This window comes from Sardina pilchardus, chromosome 20 (assembly GCF_963854185.1).
Source record: "Sardina pilchardus chromosome 20, fSarPil1.1, whole genome shotgun sequence".
NCBI classification, from domain to species: Eukaryota; Metazoa; Chordata; class Actinopteri; order Clupeiformes; family Clupeidae; genus Sardina; species Sardina pilchardus.
In genome coordinates this window covers 4,705,437-4,723,983 of record NC_085013.1, presented here as the reverse complement: position 1 = coordinate 4,723,983, position 18,547 = coordinate 4,705,437, and the positions used below count along the sequence as shown (strand labels likewise).

Here is an 18,547-nt window from a genome sequence, read left to right as displayed (position 1 = left end):
TTTTTTGCCCCTCCCTGTGACAGAGTAGCTTTTTTGTAGTTGTGGATAAAAGGAGCGCGCAAAAATAGAACATGTCGTCTAGAGAAGACACAGCGGGCCTACTGTTGAGGCAAAATGTTCTAAACTAAAATGGTCCATTTCGTTCGTCTCCTGCACCTCATTTTCTCCTCACTCATTGGGTCTTTCGGTCTTTTCTCTCTCCTCTCTCTCGTCCAGGGTCGGCGGCGGTGCACGCTGACGCCGGTGAAGGTGGAGACCAAGGAGCCCACGCGCCAGGAGCGCCAGCTGCACCAGCAGCAGCAGAGAGAGGAGCAGCTGCAGCGGCAGCAGCGGAAAGAGGAGCGCGAGCGGGAACGGGAGCGCGAGCGCGAGAGGGAACGCGAGGAGCGCGAGAGGAAAAGGGAGGCCCGCGCCGCAGGGGAGGGCAGCGAGGAAGAGGAGGACGAGGAGCAGCAGCAGCAGCAGCAGCAGCCCCCGCCGCCACCGCTGCCGCAGCAGCAGCAGAGGGACAGGAGGGAGCAGGAGGGAGACGGCCGGCCCGAGCCCCCCAGCAAGAGACGCAGCCGCCGATTCGAGGAGTCGGACAAGGAGTCGGAGGACGAGGAGCAAGAGGAGGATGATGACGAGGACGAAGACGACGGAGAGAGGTCCAGGACCCAGGAACGGTATGTATTTATTTATTATGATTTAACGTGTGTAACACCCAGGGGCCTGCATTCCGTATATGTAGCTTGTTATTGTGTGGATATTTGTATTGGATTGGCTATGGATTACACTTGGTCCTGGGAGTGTGGAGTGGAATTAGTGCATCTGTCAGGCCACAAGAGGCAGTTGTGTCCCTTTTAATGCCAGTGTCCTACATTGTGCATCTGCGACATCTACGGTAAAGATCAAAGTGAATGACTCCTAATTACTTTTAGTATTGCATGGTATACTGATGCTAGAGACGCATCACGATGCCCAATAATGCCGTTCTGTGTCGACTGCTCCCACTCTCCATGCTTCTTGCACGCATCTAGGGAAGTGGGCGTGTCAAGCAGGCAGCTCTGAGTGAGTGAGTGAGTGAGTGCGTAGCAGGCGTCAACACAAGTTCTTTGCCGACAGTCCTATGCTTGTGGATAAAACAAAAGATCAAAGTGAAATCTGGAACTATTTTGGATACATTGTGCATAATGGAGGCAAGCCAACAGGTACACTGAGGCCTGTTTGTTAAACATATTTCACACCTAAAACTTGGCTAAGCACTTCGCAGACATATCCCAACATTTTTTACAGAGTTCAAAGAACGACAGGGAAATGAACAGGCTATAGGAAACACCACTACGTGATTACTAGTACCAAGTTCATCTCCTCAGTTACAGGCTAGGCCTATAGCTTAAGTGAAACGAGTGCTGTTTACTCTGGGATAAAACAAACTTTCCTTCATTAGTGAATTTTGACAAGGATATCTTCACTTTTTTTCCTTTTGCAAAAATCAGAGAAATCCCATAAACACGGAAAGGCCTAGGGAAGCCTACATCACATGGCTTAAATATTAGGGGTCAAAATTAACTTTTTGAAATGTGAATATCTACCAGCCAGAAACAGATGAACTGGTGAAATCCACCAGCCATTCAATAGGAAATATAAATTTTCTGTCTGAAATCTACCAGCCAACTTCAAAATGTACCAGCATTTGGCTGGTGGCTGGTGCTAATTTTGAGCCCTGGGCCCTTCTGTGTAGCTTTTAGTGATTTGCATGCAGTTATTTGATCACTGACCTTGATTTAGCCTAATTTGCCGTGACGTTGCCGTGGTATCGTTTCAGTATTGTATCAAGATATTTATGGCAAGTGTTGAATCGAAGTAATAATTTTCTACTTTCTATTGTGTCATGCTTAAAGGTAAAGGTTCATAACTGTCAAAGCATTCCCTTGGGTAATGCTGCAGACAAGGATGAAAGAATTGTCTGGAAGATGTTTTTCAGCAAAGCATTAGGACTCTTTGAAACATTCTGACCCACGAGCACTGTTTTGGTTGTCCCGAAACATTGTGTGCATTTCTCTGTAGAATGCAGTGCCTACAGATCTTGTTTTTTGTCGTTGTGGCTGAGGCAGTGTTTCTCTCTTATTTGTGGCTGTGAACTGCGTTTGTAAGCAAACTTGCATTGTCGACAGTGCAGCACAGCAAGTTTACTTTGCTCATTATAAATGCGATGTCTATTTTTAAAGCCCAGGCACAGTTCAGACATCGTTTCTGCACCATGTGCAGCGGAAGACGGCGATTCCTCTTATAGCCATCAATCAAAAGCTGCAGGCAGGCTCATAATTAGCATCTACAGGGCTTTGGATGCGTGCAGTCTCAGTAAGGATGTCGTTTGTTTGGTCACTGAGAGGAACGTGCACGGGCCGAGGCACACGCAGGGGCCGAGTGTGGTGATGCCTGAGAATGGTTTCGCTTTTTATGAGCTGATTGTCTTATTGTGATGCCACGATTCTCTTGGCTATCTGATTCACCCCAGACTGAACTCGTTGACACATGAGTTAGTTAGAAAGTCGGGATCTTTCAAATGTTCTGACCCGCCATTGTGACAATAGTTGTCCGTTTTTTGAAAGGCTGTGTACCTTCCCCATATACACACGGCATTGTTATGGAGATCTTTTGATGTATGGCGCTTACTGAAAGGCTGTCTATGGTGTTGGTATGGGGAATCCTCAGTATGTATTGTGTACACTTTACACTTTTGAAGGTATTAGTTTCCTCTGTTTAATTATTGTTTGGTCATACCCATCAGAGACTGCAGCATTAGTTGCTCCTTGTTCTAGGATGCACGTAAAGATCATGTGCAGTGGAAGAAGTCAAGTCATCATTTCCAGTAAACGTCATGAGTATTGCCCTTTAGAAAGCCGGGGTTGTTTAAGTGTATGGACTCATCTTTTGTGACTGTGTGTGTCGTAGGGGTGAGAATGAAGACGGTGACGAAGACTCCGAGCACTCGGTTACCGGAACAAAGGTGCGCGTGAAGTACGGACGGGGCAAAACCCAGAAGATCTACGAGGCCAACATCAAAAACACCGAGACGGACGACGGAGAGGTGCTCTACCTGGTGCACTACTACGGCTGGAACGTTCGGTGAGTCACGACACAGTTCTTACATATTGGCAAATTGACCTGATTAGCTTATCCTCCAGTGTGAACAGGAAGAATGGGCAGTCCTTAGCAAATAAGTCATGGAAACCTAGCCACACAAAAGGTCTTGAAGGAGACTGTGTTGAGAAGGAAACTTGCGTTGATCCTCATAGATGGTTTTCCTCTTGCCTCTGAAGCAGACTTGTGTTTCTCTGGCTATCTGATTATGCCCCGAGCCAGAGATCGAAGCGTTTTTGTTTACTTGCAGTGTTGCTTCTCACACAATTCAGATTAAGCTGCACGGCTACACGCATAACGTAAACATTTCTTAGCGGTGCATCTTTAACGTTACAGAAGTAGTAAAACATATCTGGGTTTTTTTTTTAGTTTTTTTCCCCTCCCAAAGTTTGTTTATTAATATCGGGACAAGAATACAATAGCAGTTAAAAGATGTGTATAAAAATGTTTAACAAATCAGTATTTTCACTGAAATAAAGAATTGGAGAAGAATTTAAAAAAATCTGCTTAGTTTGTGTTGCTATGGAGAAACAATAGATTTAATTAGTTCATGTAAATGGGTGTCCGTGATTGACGTGGCTCCACTGGCATGTCACCATGGCGACGTCCACATGACAGATGGGGCTTAATGAAATGGACAGCGACAAGAGTTCTGCATGACAGGCCAATACTTTTAGAGGATGTGTAAATCCTCAGAAGTGACAAGCTGCTAAAGTCTCTCCTCTCTCTCTCTGTGTGTGTGTGTGTGTGTGTGTGTGTGTGTGTGTTTATGTGCCAGCTATGACGAGTGGGTGAAGGCAGACAGGATAATCTGGCCTGTTGACAAAGGAGGAACAAAGAGGAAACAGAAAAAGAAAGTCAAGGTGGGTCCCCGTTGTTCTTTCGACTCCCAGCTGCCCCAACACGCCATCTGCAGTAAACCTATACAGAGAGATCCCTGTCCCACTTGTCCGTCAGGTCCTCATTAGAAACCGAGTAAGAGTCTGAGGTTAAAGCAAGCCCAACAGAACATGATGATACCAGAGAATGGTTTCGCTTTTCTCCACTGATGTCACCTGATGTCACGTTTCTCTTGGCTATCTGATCTGTCTGATGTGGCCATTAAGCACGCTCACTCTTTCCCATCGTGGCTAACGGTTATAGCAAGACACCCAATGTCTCTCCCAAACCATGATAAAATGGAAGACATTATGGGAGTCATTCCCTGCTCTTAAGTTGATAATAATGCACAAAGCGACTTTTTGAGCTATGTTGTTCGACAGTGTCCTGGGTGTTAGTGTTAGTGGCATGTTTCCATTGATAATGGGCAACTTTTTAATGGAGAGCTTTGATCATTAGTGATCGTTAGATCATGTTCATGGTTGTCCAATAACACATGGTTATGTGATAGTCCAACAATTTGCTCGAAAAGTTGCCCCACATATTACATATATATTTAGAGATGTGCTACCTGAATAACTGTACATATATAAAAGTCAGATACTCAGATTAAGTAGCTGAAGTGTTGATGAGCTGCGTTTGGAGCTAACCTCTCACAAACCTGTGAAATGCCATCCAAATGTCACCCAAACAGAAGCTTGTTACCACTGTAGAGATGCCATGTGTACCTAATTGATGTCTGACTTGTCAACCTGTCCCACTCTTCCTATGAAGTAGATGTTCTTTTCATGCCATTTGGCTGTCATCATGACGGGGTTCTGTTTTTCTGGAACTTTGTCAAGTTGTCCCAGTCTTGCTGTTCTGCTGAGTCTTTGCTGCTCTGATGTGACCTTTGACCCCTGTGCCTTGTGTCCTGGAGCAGAATAAAGAGGATGGAGAAAAGGAGGAGGACAAGCAGGCCAAGATGGTGCCGAAGAGGGGCCGGCCCCCGCTCAAGTCCACTCCTCCCAGTGCCTCGCGCAGCGCCTCCAAGACCCCCAGCAACGAGAGCCGCTCGGGCAGCAAGAGCTCCCACCAATCCGACCCCTCGGCTCTGCCCAACGGAGACGGTAAGGTCACCGCGCTGACTCTGAGCTCGTGGTCAATCCTGGGCCTGTTTGTTTGTTTTATTTATTTACTTGCTTATTTATATACGTACCTACTTACTTACTTACTTGCCTACCTGTCTTGGCTTGTCTAATGGAATCTAGAGCAAGAAAGACAATGCCTAAGTTGTATTGAGGCCCCCTGCTTATAATAAGTCTTTCTGGAAGCTTTGCATCTTCCGCGTCCTCTATTGTAGAGAAGACTCTTTTGTTTACCAGTGCCAGAGTTGTGGAGATGCCCTGCAATTACGAGATGGCTTGTGATGGTGTTGTGTAGGCTGTGTAGACTTCCTCTTTCAGATGATTTATGTAACCGTACAGCCTCTGCTGTAGCCTGAAATGTTGCAGAAACATTTCATAGACATTTCATAGAATAGTCTGTACAAGCTATTCAATGGGAAAGTTTTTAACAAAAGGGTTGTCTCTTTGTTCACAAATGTGTCAAAACAAGGGGCCCTATTAGTAATTGTTGTTATTGTTATTGTTTATTATTATTGGCAAGTTTGCCAAGCAAAACAAGGGGCCCTATTAGTAATTGTTGTTATTGTTATTGTTTCTTATTCTTATTCTTATTATTCTTATTCTTCTTCTTATTATTATTATTACCAAGTTTACCCAGCATTTGTTACTTTCATTATGTTAGAATCATTCATGAAGCAAGGACATGATAAAGCAAATCCGTGTCTGAACTCTCCTGCTGTGCATGCTCCTTTCTAAGCGCTTGGACTGCTGCCCCTGCCACTGTATTGTGCTTGCGAACTGAGCCGTGGCGTTAATGTAATCTGTCTCCGCACAGGAACCCCCCGGAGACGCACGAGGAGGACTTCAGGGATGTACGACTCCGACCGAGGATCTAACGGTACGTAGTGCCTCCTCTTCAGTCGCCCCGTCTCGCCGCTCGCGACACCTCGGGTTAGAACATTCTGTCACGTAACAACGACATGCCGCCAGAGAGGAGGCAGGAACACGTCGTGCTATAAATTTGCGCACCTGCGTAGTTGCCGGGGTTGGGGTATTAATAGTGATTTATTGAGGTCCGTAAAATAAAACCCAGTCGATAGTTCTTGGAAAAGCTAAAATGTCACTCATAGTTTGTCTCCGCTGCTTGCAGATTCAGGGAATTCTTCCGAGGACAGCGATAGCGAAGACCTGTCGGACAAAAAGCCGGACTGGGCAGAGGGTGCGGACCAGGCCGTAGCGTCCAAGCAGGAGGAAGAGGAGGAGGAGGAAGACGAAGAGGAGGAGGAGGAGGAAGAAGAGACAGCCTCGGTTGCACCAGCGGCGGAGGGAGGAAGCGCAGCTGAAGCGGCGCCCGCAGCAGCTACGGCGGTGACCACGACGACGACCGCGGCAACGGATGTCGAGGCTCCCAGCAGCCCTGCGCAGAAGCCCAAGTCCTCGGAGACGCAGGAAAGCGGCGACAAACCAGAGGAAGAGCCTGTGGTGGCCAACCTCACCGCAACGACTGCAGTAGCAGTAGCAGTAACAGCAGCAGCAGCAGCAGCAGCAGCAACAACCTCCACCACAACACCGCCACCATCGGCTCCTTCGACTCCATCGACTCCAGTAAAATCATCAGTGCCCGTGACTCCTGAGCCGGAGGAGAAGTTGACCCCCAGGTCAAAAGCACGCAGGGGGCGCCCCAAAGAGCCCGGTGCCGAGACCCCCACCCAGCCCGCCGTGGCGGCGGCCCCCACGTCCACCCCCGCCACCCCGGCGGCGCTTCCGGAGGGGGACACCCCCGGCAGCCTCCCGCGGCCCTCCAAGAAGCCCCAGGAGGCCGTGCCCGTGTCGCCGCAGCTGGCCCAGAGCGAGCGGGAGCGGGAGAGGCCCCGCGCGCCGGCCGACTCGGACACGGACTCGGCCACCGAGGAGGTGGACGCCGAAGAGCACAACACCAGCGCCGTCAGCGGCGTGAGCGCCAGCCCGATCAACAACAACAACAGCGGCGGCAGCGGCAGCGTGGTCAAGCGCAAGGCCACCGAACAGCGCTCGCCCGAGAAGCGGGCGCGCCTGGAGACCCCCGCCAAGACCCTGTCGCCCGAGAAGAGAGCCCCCGAGACGGAGAGAAGGAGCGAGGGAGCGTCCAAAGGAGGAGCATCATCAGAGCACCTCGCTTCGCCCACAGCGGCGGTGGCGGCGGCGAACGCAATGGCGGCGTTGTCAGCGGTGGTGCCGATCAGAGATTCGGAAGTGAAGATCGAGATGCCGTCCCTGACCCGGGAGGTTCAGGCCAAAACGGAGTCGGGCACGACCAGCTCCGTGCCCCCCCAGATGGAGCCGTCGTCGGGCCGGGACGAGGAGATGATGCCCCAGATCGGCCCCGAGGTGCTGGTCTGCTACGAGGTGGACCTGGACGACCTGGACGAGAAGGAGAAGCCCGCCGGCGACCTGCTCCTGCCCGCGAGCCGAGGCGGAGAGGTGAAGAGCCAGCTCCCGCCCTCGTCCTCCGCCTCCTCCTCGTCCTCGTGCACGTCGTCGTCCTCCATCTCCTCCCACCTGCCGCTCGGCGCCACGGCCACCTCCCAGGCGCCCCAGCGGCCGTCGGCCGTCTCGTCCTCGGCCTCCCCGCCGACCTCGGCCGCCAGCCCGGAGTCGCACAGCACAAAGAGCGAGAGCGACGTCACCATCGAGGTGGACGGCGAGTCGCAGGAGGGCCTCGGCGAGGCCGAGTCCATGCACGGCTTCGACGCCAGCGCCAGCTCCAGCAACTCCAGCCTCTCGATGCAGGAGCGCGACACCAAGGATAGAGGTAAGGGCCCAGTGGATTTATTCCTACTTGTCAACTTTAATATGAGAATCACTGCCGATTGCTTTTAATATAGAAGAAGCAGCCGTGGCCTTAACCAAAGTATTAAATCGCTCATCTAATTCACTTTACCTAATGGAATGCACTTCTGAAGCTGAAAATGCCCCTCTGAAAAGGAGATGTTCCATCATATTCAGTGTAGTGCATTTCATGAGTGAAATACAGTAACTTGTGAATACATTTGCTGATTGCAGGGCTACTTGCTACTTGCATGATGTGTGTGGCTTTGTAGGCTCTGGGTCAAAATATCCCTCCAGATTTTGAATACAAGGGACAGCCCTAATCAGATAATTTATGTTGGGGAAGAATATTTAAAGGACAATGTTCTGTTTGAATGGCAAGTTGTGTGTTTTAGCCTTGTGACCGTGTGTAATGAAGAGTAATGCTTTCTATTTTTGAAATTCATGATCAATGAATTGTTCATGACATTGTACTTATTGTCTTAGCAAATTATAGCCCAACTATTCACCGTGATCCTGCCTACATTCCAAATGTAACGTAACTCTTCGATCTTCAGCATTGTCAGGGGCTAGAGGTAACACTGTACCAAAGCTCTGAGAACGTAAGATAGGACATTTCTACAGGCGAGTAGTCTATGTGAGTGCGTGCCCAACGCGTATTGTTTTTTTGCCTTCCTCAGGTCAGAAGAGGTTGACTGACGGCAACAGCAGCTCTGCTTCCAAGAAGGTGAAGCGCAACCAGAAACGCTCCAGCACTACCGCCAAGACTGAAAAGAATGGAACAGGTGGGGAGGCCGGGCTAGTCAAGCCTTTGAAGTTAGAATCCCTGTCGCATGTCTTCTGAGGTCTACATTTCAGTTCCATTGATGTGTGTGGCCTGTAACTTGCTTGTGCATACTGGACTCTCCTCTGAAGTTCATGAAGGCCATAATAATGTACTTAGGCAGTGCCCATTTTGTAAAATGATACATAATTATAGGAAAATAATTCACACGTTGCCTTTGATGCCGCATTCCGTGTTTAGGATGCTTCGGAGTATTAAACTTTTTCGTTGCCCTCTTCCAGGTCACAGCAGCGACAGTGAGGACCTGCCGGTCACGGACCCCTCCAATAAGCTGACCCCCATCAAGCACTCCAGCATAGCCAGCAAGGCCCAGAAGCAGTCTCGCTCCCCCGGCACGGTGTCCCCCAACAGCAAGGAGCTGGACAAGGACAAGCACAAGGACAAGCAGGCCTTCCCTTCCCCACGCACATACAAGTGGACATTCCAGCACAGTGAGTAGTAGCCTGCTTGACCAGCCAGTGTACTTAACCCTGAACCGAAATTGTGACCACTACGAGACAAAATAATTAGCACTCAGAGGTCTGGACGCTTTGAGGCAGCCTGCTACACCTTGACATTTTTTAAGTTTTTCATCTAACTAAAAGCATCTATGCAAAGGTGGCACATATGGTTATATTCTAGAAGACCTTAACAATAATGATATGAGAGTAAAGTGGATGTAAACACAACTATATAAAAACGATTTTCAAAGATCTTTTCAAAGAAAACTCCCTATAAATATATCTACCCAAGACTTTTGAAGTATGAACCTTGAAAACAAAGATGGTGGCTAACATACAAGTAAGAAGCTGAGGCATTGGTTCTGTCCAGTATCAGGTTGTCTTTCAATACAAAAACATTTTAAGTTTCCATACCAAAATCTATTATCGATTTCATGACCGTTTGTCAGATTGCAGTTTGTCAGATGTCTGGTGGTGTGGTAATATTTGCCTCATTGTTTTCTTCTGCAGCTGAGCTGGACAACATGTCGAGCGCAGAGCGGATCTCCTTCCTCCAGGACAAGCTGCAGGAGATTAGGAAGTACTACATGTCCCTAAAGTCCGAGGTGGCCTCCATCGACCGCCGGCGCAAGAGGTTAAAAAAGAAAGAAAGAGAAGGTACATTCTCCTGCATGACATTTTCCCATGGCATCTGACTGTGTGTATACATGGGATGTTTTGCCAGGCTTAAGCCTGTTATGATGATAATAATAATATTAATAATATTACAAATAATAAGTTAGCTACCTTGTGTTAGATGTCTTGCCTTGAGTTCCTGCAACTGTCTTCATTTTCTGGACAAATTTTCAATGACTCAATACTGTCAGTTTTCATGGAATGTGTGTTGCTGTATGTGCAAGAATTAAGTATTGAACTGACGGTCTCTGTTTTTTCCCTCTCTAGTGTCCCACACCACAGCTTCCACTTCCTCTTCCTCCGACACGGGCATGAGTCCCTCGTCGGCGTCGCCCACTCAGAACACAGTTGCCGTGGAGTGCAGGTGATGACACGCCCGTGGTGGCCCCTCCTACCCAGCCTGACCCCTCTCCCAGACCTCTGCCTTGTCAGCGTTGCGCTGCCTTCCCCTGCAGTCACACCAAACGCCGGGCCAGAGCCAACGGCCAATAGCACTCGACTGCCCCGCCTAGCCCCTCCCTCCCTCCCCTGTCCATCACCACCTGGCCACTCCCACTTCCTGCACTTTGTAAAAAGAAAGAAAGAAAAAACTGATCCTGCCTCTCTCTCTCTTTCTATCTCTCTTTGTCTCTCTCTCTCTCATACTTTGAGCTCTCAACCAGTTGCAGCATCAGGAGAAAGGATTTCATGTGAGACAGAATGTAACACACAAACACGACTACACAAACAGGCAAACACGCAACTGTCTTGTGTACATGCAGTACACACACAGCCACACCCCACACACACAAACATACACACACACACACGCACTCTCAACCCCTCTTACTCTGCAGCATCCATACAGTGCACAGATACACTTCACACCACTGTCCAGTGTACACCGAATACAAGGCACTTTCTCCTCCATCCTTTCCGCTCCCCCTCCCCGCTACGCCTTTACACCCCTGAGATTCAGAGATCCACCTGCGGTGGCCCGTATGTTGGGGCTGGTATGGATGCAGTAACAAACAAAACAAACAAACAAACAAACAAGCAAAAGAAAGAAATCCTCCCACGTTGTTCCTTGAGCAGGATAAGGTTAGTTCATGGCATCATCACTAGTTAAGACGCTCCCTTTTGTGGTTTACTTAACCAGCTGGACATGGTTATCAAGGAAAGACGATTGAAACAAATGAAAAAAGGTCAAAATTTTTCTTCGCTTGCTCCATCAGAACTGCCAAAGTACACGTGTTACAGCAGAGTGCCCTATTTTGGAAAAAATAACGAGGACAAAGTCAGTTGCAAAGGGGAATGTAGTGTACTGAAAACTGTAGCTGCTGTCTTCCACTCTTTGTAAAACAAGTGCGAGCACAGATAAGTATGCAAAAGTTATTTTTGTCATCCCTTTTTAATAGAAAAACGATTCTATAGAAAAACAAAAAAAAGCAGATGAGAACGTACATGTTTACAGTGGAATGCAGGACAAAAGATGTTTTCAGTGGACTCATTTCCTTTTGCGAGTGTCTTTTGTCATTTTATATGTAATTGCAGAGTTTTTATTTTAGTACAGGAAAAAAAAAAAAAGAAAATTTCAAAAAAGTATATACGGCAGCCGTGAAGTTATTTAAATTAAATATTTCTAGTGCTGGCATTTCATTTCTTTTGTGTAAAATAAAAGGTATTATTTGCAACTTGTTAAATATATTTATTCAGTCCATAGAAGCGCAGTGTTTTTTGTTCCCCTCCTTTAAAACAATACTGAGACATTGGCACCTCCCCTCTCATCAGTTGGGTCCTTGAGATGGTTTGATGCTGACGAATGTTATGGACTCAACTGAAGGCAAGCTTTGACTGTGATGTCACAACTGGGTAACTACTGTGCAGTTAAATATTGCTATGATGACAACCCCCAACCCCCCTTCTTCCATGCACACAGACACACACCCATCTTTAATGCCATTGAGCCCAAAACTCTTCACACTTTTCTCCGTGAGCTGACTCGTAAGAATGCCACCATTTGCCGGTGGCTCTCGTTTTTTGTTATTTTCATTTGGACTCCCTCCTCCCCATTTTGTTCTTATTTCCTGGTACTTGTATTTGTAATTATTTAAGTTTTTTTTCCTTCTCCAGTATGAATTCTGACCAACTCAATAAAACTGTTGCTTATTGAACATGTACGTATTAGCCCAGGGGTTCTTACTATGATTGTTTCTTTTGTACATAGATCTTCCAGAACCATGTATTTGAAAAATACATTTTACACAAACTGTAAAAAATGATTTATATTATTTTTTAAAAACAATACATCTTTGTATATGAAATACCTTTCCTTTTTTCTATGTCAAGTTGGTAGAAGCATTAGCATCACATCTTTAAACTGTATATATAATCAATCATTGGTCTTCAGTGAGAGCTTTTGAGCCAAGACTGCCTAGACTGGTGGAAATGTTGAGTACACCTGAACATGTCCATGTTTAGGACCTCTCTTCATTCAATTGAATGGAAGAACTCTTCCACTGACAATTTCTCTTTGGATTTCCTGTATGAAGGATAAACAAGGTATTAGGTTCTCTTGAGCAAAGCCATTGTATCTTTATGTAAAATAAGCAGAGCTCTCATTTCTAATAAAGTTTGAAATATAATTTTGGTTTTGTTCAGTACATTATTTTTTTCTCACCTAAACCACGTCACCATCTTCTCATGAAATGATCTTAAATATTAAGGGTACATGCTTTGAGGCACATTCTATATAAGGCATATGGTCTCAAAAGATCTAAAACGAGGCCCATTAAATAGTCAAAGAAGCATTACAGAAACGTGTCCCTCTAAAGCTTCGTAGCATCGCAGTTGGGAAACAAGCATTTATATCAGTGGAAAGGGCAGGAGATAGTTGTGGATTCATTTCAGTTTTGGTAACTTTGACCAACAGATGAGGTCAAATAACAGACTACCTTGTGTACTACTTCAGTATACTTCCAGGCTAAGGAATAATGTGAGGTAATACAACTGCTTTAGTTAACATAACACCCTTTCCCAGTTCATGGTTGGCAAGACATTTTATTTTTGAAATCCATAAAACAATTTAAGTAGTTGACCAGTTCACCATTTCCATCCACCTTTTTAAGACGTTTAGGGTCTTAACAAGATGGCCACTTCAATATTCTTAAAAAATAATAATAATACAGTGCACAGTCCTAAAACTAACTATGACAAATGTTGCTCTTTTAAGTTCCATCTGTCATGAAGTTATTTTACCAGGCATCCTCCATAGCATGTTATGCCTACTGACGGTGAAAAAGAAAATTAGAAAACAACTCTTGATGTTGACATTTAATTGCTCACATTTTTATATAATGGAATATGAATGTGTTTCACAATGTGCCTTGACGTGACCACGATACCAGCTGGTCATCGGTCAAGCCACAAATGGTTTAGAACCACAGTGCTGTCTTCAGAGAACGAAATCAAAAGTCCCTCCAGTCAGAAAGCTTCAGCCTTCGACGCTGAGGTAGGCGCAAGAACAGTTGTGACCTGCTTCTGGCATGTTTTGGCCACGCTGTGCATCCATGAGGATCTTTCCTCCATGTAGATGCTAGAGGGACCTTGGCCTATTCTGATGCGGATGTTAAGGCTCTGGAGTCTATTAAGAGGAGATATCCTCCTCTACCGTGGCTGCCCAAGTAAACCAGCTTTGGCAGCCAAGGCTTCGTTCTGCTGGATGTGGTACTCCTGGAAACGCATGGAGATCCGCTGTGTCATCTTCAGGTACTTCTGCAGGCAGCTTTCGGAGCAAGTTGTCTAGGAGATGCATTAATAAAACTTTAGTTCAAGATAGGCTGAGATGCAGTCACAAATATTGTGATACTTGTTGTACATCCCTTATCTTTATCATAATATATGGTATTGCTTCCAGATTACATAAGGTAGACAAATCCTATTAACACAGTTACTTAACACATTACTTCAATAAACAACCACAATCTAATCTCTGTGAAGAACCCATCTTCTGTGATGGAAGTATTGCAAATCAAATAAAACCAAAGAGCCTTAGCCTACCTCCTCTTGTTTGACTTCCCTGGTTGTGAAGTCCTTTACACAGTCCATGAAGCAATTCTCTGTTAGCCGGTTATAGGTTCCCAGGAATTCCCTAAACTGGTAGGATAGCGGGCAGGATACAGGGTCAGGGCCAGAGCCAAAGGATTTCAAGGGCAAAATCAGGACATGATCCTAGACAGATTACTTACCTGTTTCATCTGTTCTGCCTCTGTGACTGGGGCTGCCATAGTTACAGGTCTTGTGTTTCCACAAAGGGAATGATCCAAATAGCTGTAGCGTTGAGTTTGGTCTGCAATGAATAAAATACTATTAGATACCAGAAAAGGAAACCTACTTGAAAGTGCATGATTGTCCATCTATGAAAGATGTGAAACGAAACAAAATGCAAAATATGTTCCATGATTTCTCCCCTAACAACAATGTTGTTAACTAAGGTGGGTACAAACTAGGTTAACGTTATCTGTCATCTGACTACTAATATACAGGGGGCCTCATGTTCTGCAACCACTGCACAGCATATCGAAAACAAGCACATTACAAATGACTGTCCATTGAAAGTACAACACCACGAGGAAAACCCCATATCTACTTTTAATACGGCATAGATATACACATATAAATCAAAATATTACCTTCTTAAAAGCGTCGTGAATCCCTTGTACAGCTAATCACCTGAAGATTCCGAAGGACATGCATGTGATGATGTAAAATGGAGAGACCGACCACAGAATTTCCTTGCGCCGCAGTTTCAACACAATTTTCCGTGAACATTAGCCCACCGTCCTTTAGAAAATGCTTGGCATTTAGTGTGTTCGTTTATTCTATTTGACGTTATATTTTCTGTTTGAAGGATAAGGAAATCATTGTGGGATAAAACGATAGTTTAGAAATTATCTAATATCGAAAGTAGAAACCACGAATTGCAAATAGTTATTCCTAGTGTGTTACCCTTAAACACGTCCGATTTGACACAGCTGTTTATTTTGAGAAAGGTCCCACATTAGCCCACAATATCGATTTGATATGTAGGTTATGGAAGCGTTTGATATTGATTCAAATATATATATTGATACAATAAACATTTTCCAATAAACTGTGAATAATTACATTTCCTTAGCACATAGAGCAGCTCCGTGTTTTTCACTCCAGGACGCTAGGGCGCGGTCTATGTGTTCGCTACATTGTATGCATCGTATAGATACCAACGAGTAAGTTTAGCAAGTATTGTTGTCAGCAACTGTTGCTGTGTTTTCAGAGTTATTAACCTGCAACACAATCATGCCATATCATTATTTATTTAGTTTTTACCTCTGAAACATTCAAGGAATAATGTAATGTTGATGGATTGGTTGCTAACGTGTCATGCTTCTGGAACTAACCAGGTAAAGTTAACAGTTTTGCTTGACGTTTGCTTGGCCAACATCAACCAGTTAGAAATCTGTTAGCTAACGTTACCTAGCTAGCGGCGGGAAATTTAAATAACAGTTCAAACACCTATCTAAGACATATCTTAAATATATGTTCTGATTCATGTCAGTCGAGGTCAGACTATATAGTTTGTTGTTTAATGTTGGACAAATAAAGACCAACTTAACAATAATCACGAACAGAAGGTGAAAAGATGTATAAGATATGCTAGCTAACGTTAGCACAGTTAAATGTCAGAGTTGATAGGCTTCTATTGATCCGTACCGATAACATGTCTTTCAGTATGCCTAGCTGATGCTGCGAAGATGACATCGAGAAAACTAAACTTTAACGATTCAACTTCAAGTTCCGATGCTGGAGACATTTTAATCCGTTCAACCAGAGTTGGCCTTCAAGAGCAAAACGGGCGCATTTCAAGAACAACACAAGAGAGCAACGTTAGATCTATGTCAAGTTTGGGAAGCCAACACATTAAGATTTCTGTGAGGAAACTTGATGACTTCTTCCAGCTCTCTTCAAATGATGAAACCTCAAACTCTGGTTCTGTTGCGCACCAATTAGTGTCTGAAGATCTCCGGGCAAGCAAGCAACCAGTCCTTTCGAAAGGTGATAACCTATTAATCAGTACCCAGTTTCACGTTTGTTGTCATGTTTATTATAAGCGCCCAGTTTAGTTTGCCTAGAATGTAGCCTACGGTTTTTGTGGACGCCATGGCATCTTGAATGCAAAACACACTCAATTTTACCTCCTCTGTTCTCCTCTGTATCTTTCTGTAGAGATCAGAATGCAAGCAGTGAGAAAAGAATCTCAGGTAAGTTTATTTGCCTTTTGTACTACTACACCTTCAGTCACTCACTATCACTGCGGTCAGATGGTTCTTGATAAGTGAAGTGATTGCATATTATGTAGGGGCTATGTCATGCCAATTCCTTGAATGTACAATTCCAGGTACCAAGAAGGCATGAGATCCCTGAGGTGCAAACACATGTTAGCCAGGCAGGGGGCAGTGGACACAAAGGTAAGCCACACAGAAGGAGAATCATGACGGTAGTCCTTCTCTCAGACATAAGGTATTGGTTACATTCATGCGTTTTCATAATTAAAACATGTTTTTCTGCAGCAAGACCTGATGTAGTGATATCTACCTATGCTCCTGGTGGAAAGGAGGCAGTTCGAGCAGCCATGAAACAGAGGTGATCGAGAAGCCGATAAACTTTTACAGACCGTTACATAATCTCAAACAAACAATGACTAGACACACCTGACCTCTAGCAGTTGCCAAGTAGGCCCATTTTGTTATTTTTGTAATCATTTTTAATCTGCTGTCCATATCATAGATCTCAGAGTGCCCCAGTGAAGCGGCAGGTGAAAGTGAAGCTGCTGGATCAGAGTGCAGCACTGACCCCAGAGCTGCAGATTGGTCAGCAGCCTCAGCCCCAGCTCCAGCCCAGCCAGGTCTGGCCGCCTGCCACAGAGGACCAGCACGCTGCAACCACGGCTGCAGCTGTTACTGCTGCTGCTATCGCTGCCACTGCTCCCATTATGAAGGTAGGTGCCATAATCTAGTCACTCTTTTGTTTTCCTTGCTTGCCTTTCCATGGTTGCTGACACATCCACATTTTTCTGTTTACATTTACAGTTTACAATTTAGTTGGCATACGTTTGTATGGACATCAGCTTGCAGTTGACTCACAATTTATAACATGCACAACACCACCCTTTCCTCCCCTCTGCTCCTGTAGGCTCAAAGTGACATGGAGGCAATGATGGCGAGGTTGGCGTCCGAGCTGAGGCGACTGCAGGAGATGGGCAGTGGTGGCGGCAGGGTGCAGGAAGGGGGCGCCAGCGAGCGCGTGGCCCAGCTGGAGCAGCAGCTAAGCGCCCTCACGCAGCAGAGGCTGCAGCACCTGGAGCTCATCCAGAACCAACAGCTGGAGCTGCAGGTACCAGGCGCCGCGGCGCTGCACAACAACGCCGTTTACAGCTCGAGCGCTTGTTACACTCCACAAGTGGCCAACCTCAGTAACAACAAAATAATGATGTGGTAATTATGCCGGTTTTGACGCTTCACACCGCTGAGCTCTCCTTTTTTGTGTTTTGTCCTGAAGAACCGTTTGATGGGCTCCGCCCTGGATGTAGTCGCAGGCAGGGCCTCGGCTCTTGCCCAGCGCCCCCAGCCTGTGAGCGCTCCCCCTGTGATGGTAAACACGCCCCAAACAAAACACAACCCCGGTGTGGACAAGTACACATCTGACAAAGCCTTCAGAGGTAAGACAGCCGTTTGCATCACACTGATAAATTAGTCCCATTTGCGTTGGTGCATCAGCTATGAAGAGGGTTGGTCTAATTGATGAGCTAATGGAAGGTCTCCAGTCCTGCCCATCACCTGCGATATTACATTTGGCTGACAGAGGACCAGTCTTAGAGGCCCAGACTCTTGACTCTGAGCTTCTCTTAGTGGTTAAAGAGGAAGACTCGCAGTGACACTTCAGAAGTGCATTAATGCAGCACAGGCAGTTAAATGAACTTGGCACACAGAAGCCTTTGGGAATCAATGGCCCCATTAAGCTATGCCTTCTCCAACAACTAAAGAAGAAAAAAACATCCGTAGAGTAGCTGCAATGGAGGGTCACCCCATGTTAATGTGAATCTTTTGAATTCTTAGTCATCGCCCTCTGAAGTGCTGCCTTATTTTATGTATATTCCGTGAATATACGGTAATAATTGAAAGGGCCTTGATGGTGCAATCCGACTAATTTAATATTCCTTACAGTGCTGTTTTTATTTTTCACGCTTGTGTTTCCCCAAGCCTCAGGCAGCCAATTGGAGGATCAAAGAGGCAGAAGTCGGAGCCCTCTGGAGACTCCAGCCCCCCGCAAGGTGATTCCCAAACCCGTCCGCTGGAACAGTGGAGTGCAGCCCCCAAAGCATCACGCGCCCAAAGCATCAAAGCAGTCACGTCCGGAGAAAGGTTAGTCACGGCATCACACAGTATCTGTCTGCTGCGCGCTTGTTTGTTTGCTCACTTCAAAGAGACGCGTTTTTACGGGTGCAGGCGGAGATATTTGACTTATCCCCGTTACATAATGAATTGTACTGTGAATGCCAATGTGAGAAAGAATTAAGGGTGCTGCTGCGTTCAACTGTGTCGCAAGTGTGCGGAGAGATTTGTGGTGTACCACTAGGGGGCAGTAGCGTAACT

At 46.0% G+C, this 18,547-nt stretch overlaps 3 protein-coding genes and 2 non-coding genes across 5 annotated transcripts in view; 4 read left to right on the top strand and 1 right to left on the bottom strand.

Annotated features, from left to right (window-relative positions):
- Positions 1-12,502, top strand: part of arid4a (AT-rich interactive domain 4A) — a 28,116-nt gene extending 15,614 nt beyond the window's left edge. The window contains exons 16-25 of the mRNA XM_062522376.1: positions 217-665; positions 2,938-3,111; positions 3,905-3,989; positions 4,928-5,114; positions 5,947-6,009; positions 6,262-7,902; positions 8,600-8,704; positions 8,985-9,194; positions 9,714-9,860; positions 10,146-12,502. Of these exons, the coding sequence (XP_062378360.1) occupies positions 217-665; positions 2,938-3,111; positions 3,905-3,989; positions 4,928-5,114; positions 5,947-6,009; positions 6,262-7,902; positions 8,600-8,704; positions 8,985-9,194; positions 9,714-9,860; positions 10,146-10,246 (3,162 nt within the window). The 3' untranslated portion in view covers positions 10,247-12,502. The remainder of the gene's footprint in view (positions 1-216; positions 666-2,937; positions 3,112-3,904; positions 3,990-4,927; positions 5,115-5,946; positions 6,010-6,261; positions 7,903-8,599; positions 8,705-8,984; positions 9,195-9,713; positions 9,861-10,145) is intronic.
- LOC134068268 (small nucleolar RNA SNORD53/SNORD92) lies at positions 2,407-2,494 on the top strand. Its single transcript, XR_009936648.1, has one exon. It is a non-coding gene; the product is annotated as a small nucleolar RNA SNORD53/SNORD92 (small nucleolar RNA).
- Positions 4,131-4,214, top strand: LOC134068266 (small nucleolar RNA SNORD53/SNORD92). Its single transcript, XR_009936646.1, has one exon. It is a non-coding gene; the product is annotated as a small nucleolar RNA SNORD53/SNORD92 (small nucleolar RNA).
- Positions 12,503-12,897: 395 nt separating the features above from the next.
- timm9 (translocase of inner mitochondrial membrane 9 homolog) lies at positions 12,898-14,751 on the bottom strand. The gene is made up of 4 exons (XM_062522734.1): positions 14,549-14,751; positions 14,105-14,205; positions 13,917-14,012; positions 12,898-13,658 (listed from the first exon to the last, which is right to left on the bottom strand). Exons 2-4 carry the CDS (start codon positions 14,141-14,143, stop codon positions 13,524-13,526), a joined length of 270 nt encoding a protein of 89 aa, XP_062378718.1. The 5' UTR covers positions 14,144-14,205; positions 14,549-14,751; the 3' UTR covers positions 12,898-13,523.
- Positions 14,752-15,138: 387 nt separating this feature from the next.
- The window catches only part of kiaa0586 (KIAA0586 ortholog), a 130,064-nt gene continuing 126,655 nt past the window's right edge, over positions 15,139-18,547 (top strand). Inside the window, exons 1-9 of the mRNA XM_062523447.1 lie at positions 15,139-15,298; positions 15,854-15,950; positions 16,122-16,156; positions 16,294-16,363; positions 16,466-16,538; positions 16,683-16,893; positions 17,088-17,288; positions 17,454-17,613; positions 18,155-18,316. Of these exons, the coding sequence (XP_062379431.1) occupies positions 15,251-15,298; positions 15,854-15,950; positions 16,122-16,156; positions 16,294-16,363; positions 16,466-16,538; positions 16,683-16,893; positions 17,088-17,288; positions 17,454-17,613; positions 18,155-18,316 (1,057 nt within the window). The 5' untranslated portion in view covers positions 15,139-15,250. The remainder of the gene's footprint in view (positions 15,299-15,853; positions 15,951-16,121; positions 16,157-16,293; positions 16,364-16,465; positions 16,539-16,682; positions 16,894-17,087; positions 17,289-17,453; positions 17,614-18,154; positions 18,317-18,547) is intronic.